Source organism: Conger conger, chromosome 8 (genome assembly GCF_963514075.1).
Source record: "Conger conger chromosome 8, fConCon1.1, whole genome shotgun sequence".
Lineage (NCBI taxonomy): Eukaryota > Metazoa > Chordata > Actinopteri > Anguilliformes > Congridae > Conger > Conger conger.
Window position 1 is genome coordinate 61,690,490 of NC_083767.1, and position 12,024 is coordinate 61,702,513.

The window sequence follows — 12,024 nt, forward strand, 5'->3', positions numbered from 1 at the left end:
CTCAGGGGTAGTAGGCTGCGGTAGAACTCAGGAGTAGGACTCAGGGGCAGTACTCAGGGGCAGTAGTCGGGGTAGAACTCAGGAGTAGGACTCAGGGGCAGTACTCAGGGGCAGTAGTCGGGGTAGAACTCAGGAGTAGTACTCAGGGCCAGTACTCAGAGGTCGCAGTCGGCAGTAGTACTTGGAGGTAGTACTCAGGGGCAGTAGTCGGGGGTAGCAGTACTCGGGGCAGAAGTCAGGGGCAGTTTGGGTATGTTAGTTGTTGGTCTGCCTCTGGGCCTGGCCCCTCTGCAGTAGTGTGGAGGCTGCAGCAGGGGGCGCTGTGCTGCTGGGTTTGATCCAGGGGAGGGAGAGCAGAGAGGTTTCTGTGGTGGTCGTGGCCATCATGGTGACCTGGATGACCTGCTCGCGCTGGATCAGGCGGATCAGGGCCTTCAGGCGCTCCAGGGACGCCCGAGTGTCCTTCTGCTGTCCCAGAAGGCAGTTCTTCAGTTCCATGCATTTCTACAAGAAAAAAGGGTATATTAGGAATAAGCGTGGGGGTTTGAGGGTAAAGATATATTAGGTATAAGCGTGGGGGTTTGTGGGTAAAGATATATTTGGTATAAGCGTGGGGGTTTGTGGGTAAAGATATATCAGGTATAGGCGTGGGGGTTTGTGGGTAAAGATATATCAGGTATAGGCGTGGGGGTTTGTGGGTAAAGATATATTAGGTATAGCTGGGGGGGTTTGTGGGTAAAGATATATTAGGTATAAGCGTGGGGGTTTGTGGGTAAAGATATATCAGGTATAGGTGGGGGGGTTTGTGGGTAAAGATATATTAGGTATAGGCGTGGGGGTTTGTGGGTAAAGATATATCAGGTATAGGCGTGGGGGTTTGTGGGTAAAGATATATTAGGTATTGGTGGGGGGGTTTGTGGGTAAAGATATATCAGGTATAGGCGTGGGGGTTTGTGGGTAAAGATATATCAGGTATAGGCGTGGGGGTTTGCGGGTAAAGATATATCAGGTATAGGCGTGGGGCTTTGTGGGTAAAGATATATCAGGTATAGGCGTGGGGCTTTGTGGGTAAAGATATATCAGGTATAGGCGTGGGGGTTTGTGGGTAAGGGTATATTTGGTATAGGTGGGGGGGTTTGTGGGTAAGGGTATATTTGGTATAGGTGTGGGAGTTTGTGGGCGAGGTGTGGGGGGTGGGTAAGGGTATATTTGGTATAGGCGTGGGGGGTAATTACCTCCAGGGCCTGGGTGAGGTTCTGGCCCTGCTCCTCCACCAGCTCGCACTCTTTCTTCAGCTCGCTGTTCTTCTTCCTCAGCCTCCTCCTCTCCTCCTGTCTCACTGCGCAGTCAGGAAGAGCACAGGAATGTCAGCATTCCCACTCAGTCACGGACACAGGGATAGCACAGGAATGTCAACATTCCCACTCAGTCACGGACACAGGGATAGCACAGGAATGTCAGCATTCCCACTCAGTCACGGACACAGGGATAGCACAGGAATGTCAGCATTCCCACTCAGTCACTAACACAGGGATAGCACAGGAATGTTGAATGTCAACATTCCCACTCAGTCACTAACACAGGGATAGCACAGGAATGTCAGCATTCCCACTCAGTCACTAACACAGGGATAGCACAGGAATGTTGAATGACAGCATTCCCACTCAGTCACGGACACAGGGATAGCACAGGTATGTCAGCATTCCCACTCAGTCACTAACACAGGAATTATACAGGAATGTCACCAATCCCACAGACTGAAAGGAAAGCACCACTTCCATACAATCACCATACAGACCCACACACTGTTTATCGCACCATGCAGCTCCTGTACAGTGTAAATACTGCTCAGTGACTGAAGCACACAGGATCTCCACACTCTTTACCTGATTTGTGTGTTAAGTACGACTGGATGAAATTCTGTGTCCAAGGCAAATCATCTTTGTTTAGTACCTTGAAAATGGAAAAAATATATATTCATGAGATTACAGAAACATGAGATACAGAAATGCATACTTCCGATAGCATGATTCCGTACTGACATTATCACGAGTGGCATGTTTATTTTGGAATATTTAGATTCTATGACAATATCATATACAGTAGATAGTATAACTATTATGAACTATTATTTTGCAGAGTGTATGCTTAAAAGTGAACTTCAGCTCCTGAGATGTGCCATATTCCTACCCTGCTAAAAGAATTCCAGCTAACACCAGCTGGTCCAGACTGCTCAAAGCTGGTCTATGGCTAGTTAAGCTGGTTAAGCTGGTTAAGCTGGTTAAGCTGGTAGGACTAGCAGACCATAGGCTGGTCCGATGGTGAACAGCTAGTCGAGCAGCAAAAACCAGGTAGACGTGGCAAACGCAGCTTAAACCACCTTAAACCAGCTTAAGACTGGTTTAAACTGGAACTTGGAGGAGGGCAGACTTCCACCCACCTTCCTCTGGCACTTGGGGCAGTGCCAGGGCCCTCGGGGCGGGGCGGAGAGCGGGGGCAGCAGGCAGGCGGGGTGGTAGGCGCGGGGGCAGCCGCGGCAGGCCAGGAGGTCTCCGTCCTCCTCACACACGGCACAGAGCTCGTCATGCGCCCAGTCCTCCTGCCACACACAGAGCAGAGCACTCAGGAACCGGCAGGCAGTAGGTTCATAGCCCCGTTCGTAGGCCTGTTCTTCTTTGTATGAGACTCCAGTCACACTTTACAGTAAGGTTCATGAATCGACATTAACTGATAGTTGCTAACGCGATTTAATGATGGACAAATACATTAATTAGGTATTAAATTCACTTCATAAAGTAAACTAACATATTATCAAACATTTGCAAACCATAGGATGAACTTATGGCTTGCTAATGTATAAATTATTAACAAATACATTAACTAACTTTTTCATTCCAATATGAATTGGTAATAACTAATGTAGTTGCTGACATGAAGTACGTACAAATACATCAACAGAGCTGTACAGATTAGGTTCTCAGTAGTAGTTAGTTAACAACTACATGAGTTCATTCCAATTCTGGAACCTTATTGTACAGTGTTACCCCGGGACTCCTTACCCAGACCACTACACCAGGACTAGTCTGAAAGCAGAGACGTGGAGCAGACTTGGCTCAGAGAAATGCACTGTTTTTAATGGACAAGGGGAGACTGGCGTTTCCACGTGAAAACAACGTCTTCCTCAGAGTCAAAAGCAGACTCCGGTTTTCCATAAGGAATGCCCACCTGCATCGATTGCGTTCCTGGCATATGCCACGGATCTCGAGCACGAGAAGGATAGAAAGGTTCCAGCTCACAGGACACATAAACATGCAGAATCTGGCCGTTAATCAGCACCTTTTTTGGGGGATTGCATTCTCGCTACTTTTTTAACTGCCCGCTAACAAATAAAATGTAGCCCAGTGGTGTGGTAAGGCATCCCCAGTGTGTGATAGTGGAGACCCCAAATTACTAGCATACTGGCACAAAGGGGCATTTATTGGGGCCTGGATGCTCTACTGCGATGGACTGGCGACCTGTCCAGGGTGTATTCCTGCCTTTCGCCCAATGTATGCTGGGATAGGCTCCAGCCCCCCTGCGACCCTGTTCAGGATAAGCGGGTTAGGATAATGGATGGATGGATGGATGGATGGATGCTCTAAGGGTATTTATTTGATTGCTTTACATGATTATCATGATTAAGAGAGTTAGTGTGGTAGACGTGTGCTGATTTCTGCTCATTTAAATATGCATAGCTTAAGCCTAGGTCTTGAAAGGCACTTGATTTATCTATTTATCCTTTTGTCAAACCGGCAGACATTTTGTCAGAAAGCAGATAAAATGGTGGGGTTTTTGTTCATACTGGCCTGTCCAAACAAACCCCACCCCTGGGTTTTCATCATCTCATGTGCCTCTACACTCAACATCTCCAAAACAAGATAAGTGAAATTCTACAAATGTCAAGATGCCAGTTACTTCTGCCAGATGGTATGAAAGAACATATCTCCCTCATTAAAGAACACCTCCACAGGATTAAAGTCTTAACTTTCCCATTTTCAGTAAAAGACAGAAAATACAGAGTCACTGGAGGAAAGCAGCTGCAAAATAAATGCACATTGAAAAGTGTCTGAAAACGAAAAGCTAAAATTTCAGTTTAAAGGAACAGTTTATTGCTGGGTTTTTTAAATATATATTATTTCAGTTTTAGTGTGTATTTTGGATTAGCCCATGATCATTTATTCACGGGAAAAAAAAAGTTACAGTACATTTTGTTTCCTGTACCAGGGGCTGTGACTCATTCCAAAGGGAGTGACAACAAACAGCACAAGGCACTGCTGTACAGGAGCAAGAAAACCCAAACTAATTTACCCACACACACACACACACACACACCAGAGAGAGGGGCTACAGGCAGACGACATACCTTCCAGCAGAGATCCTCGGTGTCTAGCATGCGGGCAGGAGCAGAGAACAGGTTAATGTGTGGCGGTGAGTTTGGACGGGGAGACACAGAGGGGTGACAGGGATAGCCATGCAGCAGCTAAGAGCACGGTTATAGCAGAGACACACAAGATGTCAGATTCGACAGGCCGGCCTGTAACCTAGTGGCTTAGGTACATGACTGGGACCTGGAAGGTTGGTGGTTCAACCCCCAGTGTAGCCGTGAAAAGATCCGCACAGCCGTTGGGCCCTTGAGCAAGGCCCTTAACCCCACATTGCTCCTGGGGGGATTGTCCCCTGCTTAGTCTAGTCAATTGCAAGTCGCTTTGGATAAAGCGTCAGCTTAATAACAAAATAAACATATTTATTTACACATCCCCAAACATGTAAATGGTAAATGGTTGGCATTTATATAGCACCTTTATCCAAAGTGCTGTACAATTTATGCTTCTCATTCACCCATTCATACACACACTCACACACCGACGGCGATTGGCTGCCATGCAAGGCGCCGACCAGCTCATCAGGAGCATTTGGGGGTTAGGTGTCTTGCTCAAGGACACTTCGACACAGCCCGGGCAGGGGATCGAACCAGCAACCCTCCGACTGCCAGACGACTGCTCTTACTGCCTGAGCCATGTCGCCCCCATATATCTGTGTGTGTGAATGTGTATGAGCGTGTGTGCATGTGCCTGTAAATAGTCGTAATTATTATACTAGCTGGGAGATCCCTCTTACCTCCTGCCTGCAGGAATAGTTGGCTGTTGAGATAATGTGACATGAGTCTTTTCCGCTGTGAAACCAAGGCAGAGCATTAACATTAGCACCCCTGCTGAAAACAAAAACAGCTCAAGCTAGGTTCTTGAACAGCTGATAGCTGGTTGACCAGCTCAGACCAGTTCCATACTCAATACGGTTTGAGCAGCTCAAGCTACGTTTTGGTAATTCTTCATCATTTCAAGCTGGTCATAGCTGGATTTTTACACCCGGGGCACTATACGAGTAGATTTGCAACTAGCATGCTATCACAAATTTTCATTAGCACACCCGTAAAATGCAGGTTGTGTTCAAGTTGTTTTTGTCCCCAGTAGAGCAGGATGACTTCCACAGGGGCACAGCTGACTCATGCGCCCCTGCGCTGAGACAGTGCCCGTCTGGTGGCGGCCATTTTGTACAGTCCAGTCCACCACAGGCGTGCTCTTTCCATTTTGAGCACACGCCCCTCAATAAGACTACACACAGCCCTGCCTCCCAGCAGACCGGGGTCCAAACACAGACTCAAATACTTTTCTACGCTTTACCGAGCTTGTCTGGTGTACAGGAACCTATGAAATACTGTACTCTCAAAAAAGGGGGGGGGGGGCAAACCCCACCTTTTGGTCCTCTCGGCTGCCCCAATTGCGCCAAGTCAGATCAATCGAGCACAGAAAAGTATTTGAATCCGAAATAATTCAGCGTAATTCGCGTATTCGAACCAGGTTTCCGGTTCCCAGCATGCCTTGCGCTCTGCACTGACCTCGGGTTCGAGCAGGGCGCTGTAGGCCGGGGCGGCGGTGCTCCGTCTCTTCCTCTCCTGCCTCTTGCTCTGGAGCTCTAAAGTCACAGAGGAGCACCACACCACACATCTTAGAGCTCCGTTACCCCTGCAGCGTAGAGCTCCGTTACCCCTGCAGCGTAGAGCTCCGTTACCCCTGCAGCATAGAGCTCCGTTACCCCTGCAGCGTAGAGCTCCGTTACCCCTACAGCGTAGAGCTCCGTTACCCCTGCAGCGAGGAAGTCTCCCCCCCCCCCCCGAATATTACTCTGGGCCCCCGACTGTTTGAAATCCTACTGGAATTTCTGGGGGCCCCTCCTGAAGCTGTGGGCCCCTAGAATCATCACCCCCAATAGAGACGGCCCTGTGGACTACATACGTATCTAAAATGGCACCCTCAGTGTGCAGCAAACAGAGCCATGGATGGCTGTGGTTGTGTTGGTCCTCTCTGTGTTTGTATTTATGTTAACTTCTGCATTACTTTCTACAAGGACATTTCAGCATTGGCCAATATATTGATTGTTATTATGGCAGAATGTTGGCCACTTGGACAAATTATTCCACCAGCTCCATCCCAAGTATCTTAGAAGACAAAATAATTGCAGAGAGATTTGGAAATTATTTCAGATTCAACATTAGGTCCGAAATCATGGTTGGCTGTGCTTTATATTGGATGACTACACTGAACACTGAGATCAGACTAATGTGACGAGGCTTCATCCGCACAGTCAGGAAAAGTGCTCCTCACCCTCCAGATGCTCCGAGGTCACCAGGCCAAGGGCTACCATGAAAGTTATTTTCTGTGGAAAAGGAAAAACAAAATGGCGGCAGGTCAGGAACCGAGCGTAGAGCACAGAGGGGGGCACAGAGGGGGGCACGGATATAGCAGGTGTGGTGAAGCGGCCTGACTGCACTCGGCTGACACCACTACATGCTACTACAGGGGTAGGCGACCCTGGTCGTGGAGCGGCAGGGACGTTCCTGGGTCTTTGTTCCATCTCAGCTCGATCACGAGAGTCCGACGGACGGTTAAAAGTCCGAGGCTGAACATTCTGAACGGCTGAGTGTCTCCCGCACACGGTCTCCTGCGTTCATTAACCCTGATTAATTACAGCAAACGGGAAGGAGTCTAATTATGGAGTTACATGTTTGGATGGAGCGAAGTCCAAGACCATCTCCGGCACTAGAGGACCAGGGTTGCCCCCCCCCCCCCCGATCTATTAGAAGAGCATGGAGGTTCTGGGGACAGAGAACCTCAAGCCTTCCCTTCTGGGTATTTGGAGTTTAATTATTCACGAGAGTGAATGGGTTGGGTCAAGAATGGTCATGAACATATCACATGTACTCTTACTTCAGAGTGCTTTTGTAGTTAGAACTACTTTATGTCACCTACTACTGTATGTCACCTATTGTAAATATAACTATGTACATTTACATAACATTTTAGGCCTTTAAGCAGAAGCTGCCCAACCCTGGGCTTTGTTAGGGTTGGAGTGAAAACCTACAGGTTGGTAGATCTCCAGGAGCAGGGTTGGGCAGCCTGGCTCTAATCTCAGTGCATTTTTCCAGTGACAAAGAGGAGCCTTACCTCCGGGTCCTCTTCCCTCTTCTGATTGGCCGGAGGAGAGAGTGTGGGACTGGCCTCCTGGTCAGGGCTGCTGGGCTCTGACCCAGGTGAATTCTGGGAGATATTCGGAGACTGGGGGTGGATTATGATCACCTGACGTCAGAGGACCAGACAAGAGGACCATCAGTAGGTATGGGTTCCCTGACATGGGGATCCAAAATTCAAATAGACACAAAACAGCCATCCAATCCTGACTGAAAAGTTTGCCCACACTTTGCAGGTGGCAGAACAGTATGATGGTTAAGTAACTGGGCTTGGGACTCATAGGTTGGCAATTAGATTCCCAGATGGGACACTGCTGTTGTGGCCAGGAGCAACGTGCTGTACTTTTCCTGAATAACTCCAGCACATACTCAGGTGTATAAATGGATTTAGTGTAATACGGTCAGTTGTGTATGTCATTCAGGAAAAGTATGTCTGATAAATGCGGTAAGGTAATTTAATACACAGAGTTAGTAACAGAGTTAGTTATGCTTACATGCAACAAAAAAAAAGAAATCGACCATGAACCTTTCTATACAATCTTCCTGACCGGAGTCTCCCCTAATCCAAACTGGGGGGTACAGTAAAGGTGTAAATGGAATAGCTGAGCCAGCGGGGGTACAGTAAAGGTGTAAATGGAATAGCTGGGCCGGGGGTACAGTAAGGGTGTAAATGGAATAGCTGGGCCGGGGGGGGTACAGTAAAGGTGTACATGGAATAGCTGAGCCGGGGGGGGGTACAGTAAAGGTGTAAATGGAATAGCTGAGCCAGCGGGGGTACAGTAAAGGTGTACATGGAATAGCAGCAGCAGCAGCAGATGGAAAGGGCTAAGTTGAGGTTAGCAGCAGTGCAGTGAGCAGGCTAAGCCAATCGGACTCTGACCTTGCCGTCGGGACCGAGAAGCTGAGGGTGGCCCTCCCCGGCCTCCTGAACGGTCGAGACGGTCACGGGCCCCGCGGGCGAAGCGGAGATGATGGCGTAGGCCACGCCCGCCCCGCTGATTTGGGCGGGGGCGCCGGAGGGGGGTGGGGAGGAAGGGTGGGCCTGCCCGTTGGTCAGTTGGGGGGGGTGGGTCCGTGGCGGACTGACCCTCTGCAGTGCTGGGGGCCGGCTGGCCTGCTGCTCCTGGGGGGGGGGTCTGTGTGGGAGGCTGTCCGGGAGCAGGGTCTTTGGCCTAACCTGGGGGGGGGGGGGAGAGTCACAGTCCTGCACACTGTATCCTCTGGACCACAAGAAGGCTCACAGCCTTATAGCACAGAGATGTGTTCTGCTGATAGATGCGTGTTCGCTTAATAGATGTGTTTCCAGATGTCTGTTTAGCTGATAGACGTTTGTTTGGCTGAAAGGTGTGTGTTGAGGCGAGAGATGTCGGTTTAGCTGATAGACGTTTGTTTGGCTGATAGGTGTGTGTTGAGGTGAGAGATGTCGGTTTAGCTGATAGACGTTTGTTTGGCTGATAGGCGTGTGTTGAGGTGAGAGATGTCGGTTTAGCTGATAGACGTTTGTTTGGCTGATAGGTGTGTGTTGAGGTGAGATATGTCTGTTTTGCTGATAGACGTTTGTTTGGCTGGTAGGTGTGTGTTGAGGTGAGAGATGTCGGTTTAGCTGATAGACGTTTGTTTGGCTGATAGGTGTGTGTTGAGGTGAGAGATGTCGGTTTAGCTGATAGACGTTTGTTTGGCTGATAGGTGTGTGTTGAGGTGAGCGATGTCGGTTTAGCTGATAGACATTTGTTTGGCTGATAGGCGTGTGTTGAGGTGAGAGATGTCGGTTTAGCTGATAGACGTTTGTTTGGCTGATAGGTGTGTGTTGAGGTGAGATATGTCTGTTTTGCTGATAGACGTTTGTTTGGCTGGTAGGTGTGTGTTGAGGTGAGAGATGTCGGTTTAGCTGATAGACGTTTGTTTGGCTGATAGGTGTGTGTTGAGGTGTGTATTGAGGTGTGTGTTCAGGCGAGCTCAGACCTGAGGTAGCACGGTGGGTTTGTGAACAGCCAGGCGGGTCAGAGAGCTGACCTGGGGCACCTTAATGGGCCGGGCTGGGAGTAGCCCCAGCACCTGAGAGAGAGAGAGAGAGAGAGAGAGAGAGAGGGGGGGGAGAGGGAGAGAGAGAGGGAGAGAGGGGGAGAGAGGGAGAGAGAGAGAGAGAGAGGGAGAGAGAGAGAGAGAGAGAGGGAGAGAGGGGGAGAGAGAGAGAGGGAGAGAGGGAGAGAGGGGGAGAGAGAGAGAGAGGGGGGGGGAGAGGGGGAGAGAGAGAGAGAGGGAGAGAGGGAGAGAGAGAGAGAGAGGGGGGGGTTTAAAAACAAAAACATTGTACACCATGAGTCTTTTCAACTCAAAAACATGAAGAGATGCTATTATTTCAAATATAAAACTAGCTTTGTGCAATTTACTAGGTGTCCAAGGCAGCTCAGCCCAAGATCAGACCACATGATTCAGTTCCCTGACTGATTATTCAGGGAACATGGAACAACATTCAAAGCCATTCTGTGTTTTTTTTCAGCATCTCCTGGTGAATAAACAACAAAACCAGGCCTAAGCTACCATCAGGGTTTTTCTTCCAATACCAACCCCCTTTAGTTCTGTATATCACTACTATTGAAAAGGTGAGAAGCAGTTACCCATGGCAACGGCCAAGAAAGCATTCTGACACGGTGGGCATTTATTTTAGTAATTGCTCTGTCTCCTTTATGATCAGAAGTGGCTCCACTTAAGGCTCAGTGAATCCGTGCAGCCAGGCCTTCTAGCTTCACCAATCACAGCGTGGCCACCTAAATCCCCGCAGCAGGGCCTGTTGCAAATCCACACCGAGTCCCAACATATTCAGATTCAGTGAATCACAGTCACAGCCAGACCTGATATGGTGTGGATTCAGATTCAATGAATCCCAGCCACAGATTCAGATGCATGAATCGATCACGGCCATTCAGAATCATACCACATATGAACATTACATATCAGGTGTATAATGACAATTTAATAATATTTGGTCATGGCGACACAGATGGTGCAGTGGGTAGCACCGCCGCCTCACAGCAAGGAGGTCCTGGGTTCGTATCCCTGTCGGCCGGGGCCTCTCTGTGCAGTTTGCATGTTCTCTGCGTGGGTTTCCTCCGGGTACTCCGGTTTCCTCCCACAGTCCAAAGACATGCAGGTTATGCTGATTGGAGAGTCTAAATTGCCTGTAGGTATGAGTGTGTGAGTGAATGGTGTGTGTGCCCTGTGATGGACTGGCGACCTGTCCAGGGTGTATTCCTGCCTTTCGCCCAATGTATGCTGGGATAGGCTCCAGCCCCCCTGCGACCCTGTTCAGGATAAGTGGGTTAAGATAATGGATGGATGGAATATTTGGTCACACTTTACAGTAAGGTTACATGAATTGGCATTAACAGATGTAGTTGTAAATCATGAATCTTTAAGCATGTTGTTGATACTTTTAGCACCTTTCACCAGCTGACTACTATACAGTAGGCTATACTGTCCTAACCAGCTTTGACCTGACCTACAGACCAGCTAGAAGTGTCAAAAACACAGTTTAAACCAGCTTAAACCAGTTTAGAGCAGGGTCATCTTCTTACATCTGAACTGGTTCTTTGCAGCAATGAGTAGCAGAGACCCACAGGTGGGCAGTTGTTGTCTGTGAGAAATACGGCACTGGGGAACATCCCAATCGGACTGTGACTGGCCTGAGGGGGGAACCCACGAGAGGAATGGACGTGCCACAGTAACTGCTCAGTTTAAGCCGCAGAGAAAAACCAACAGGGGACTATAAAACAAAACGGGCACTGCTCCTAATCAGCCTCCGGGAAAATATCCCTCTCGCTTCAATCCCAGAAAGCTGGACACCCTGTTCAAGAACACTCTGCATCCCCAAGAACCGATCCTGTAACCTAACATGACTTGTGTCTCATTTTGAAAAATAGCTGAAAGGTAGTCGTGTTTGCATAATTCTAAGAGCCCATTGTACACTGCGCCGCCGCAGTGAGCATTAGCTTCCCGCATTCATAAAGACATGAACGGCTCCTCCGCGTGTCGTTTACAAGGCCCGCGCGGCGGTGTTTACGGTGATTATATCGGCGATTACTGTCACTCCGGATGTTGCCCTCTGTATTGTGATGGCGCGAGCCTGAACACCATTAGCGCTGGAGGTGGACCAGGAGGCAATGGGACGCTAATGCACACCGCGGCACACAGACAGACTGTAAAACAACGGGCTATTTCTCACCCCAGCCTTAAACATTTAAACCATCCAAAATAATGGTCCCCGTTTTGGGAAAATGAAAGTTCACATTCCTCAGCCGTTTCGCGTTCTTTAAAAAACAAATCACGAACGCAATTTGCTTCCTCTGCATAAACACAGCCGCAGCTTTGTAAACGTTGCTGATTTCGGAGCTTTATTTCGCTGTAAAAGGCAGAAACGTAAGCACGGGGGAAGAATAAAACCACGAGTGTCCTCTTTCGTA

General features: G+C 48.9%; 1 protein-coding gene across 1 annotated transcript in view; it reads right to left on the reverse strand.

Moving 5' to 3' along the window:
• Positions 1–255: 255 nt before the first annotated feature.
• The window catches only part of LOC133134553 (PHD finger protein 21B-like), a 37,225-nt gene continuing 25,456 nt past the window's right edge, over positions 256–12,024 (reverse strand). The window contains exons 3-13 of the mRNA XM_061250753.1: positions 9,527–9,619; positions 8,445–8,741; positions 7,542–7,673; positions 6,702–6,753; positions 5,936–6,012; positions 5,158–5,212; positions 4,403–4,425; positions 2,441–2,599; positions 1,887–1,953; positions 1,236–1,339; positions 256–504 (exon numbers count right to left, since the gene is read on the reverse strand). Of these exons, the coding sequence (XP_061106737.1) occupies positions 256–504; positions 1,236–1,339; positions 1,887–1,953; positions 2,441–2,599; positions 4,403–4,425; positions 5,158–5,212; positions 5,936–6,012; positions 6,702–6,753; positions 7,542–7,673; positions 8,445–8,741; positions 9,527–9,619 (1,308 nt within the window). The remainder of the gene's footprint in view (positions 505–1,235; positions 1,340–1,886; positions 1,954–2,440; positions 2,600–4,402; positions 4,426–5,157; positions 5,213–5,935; positions 6,013–6,701; positions 6,754–7,541; positions 7,674–8,444; positions 8,742–9,526; positions 9,620–12,024) is intronic.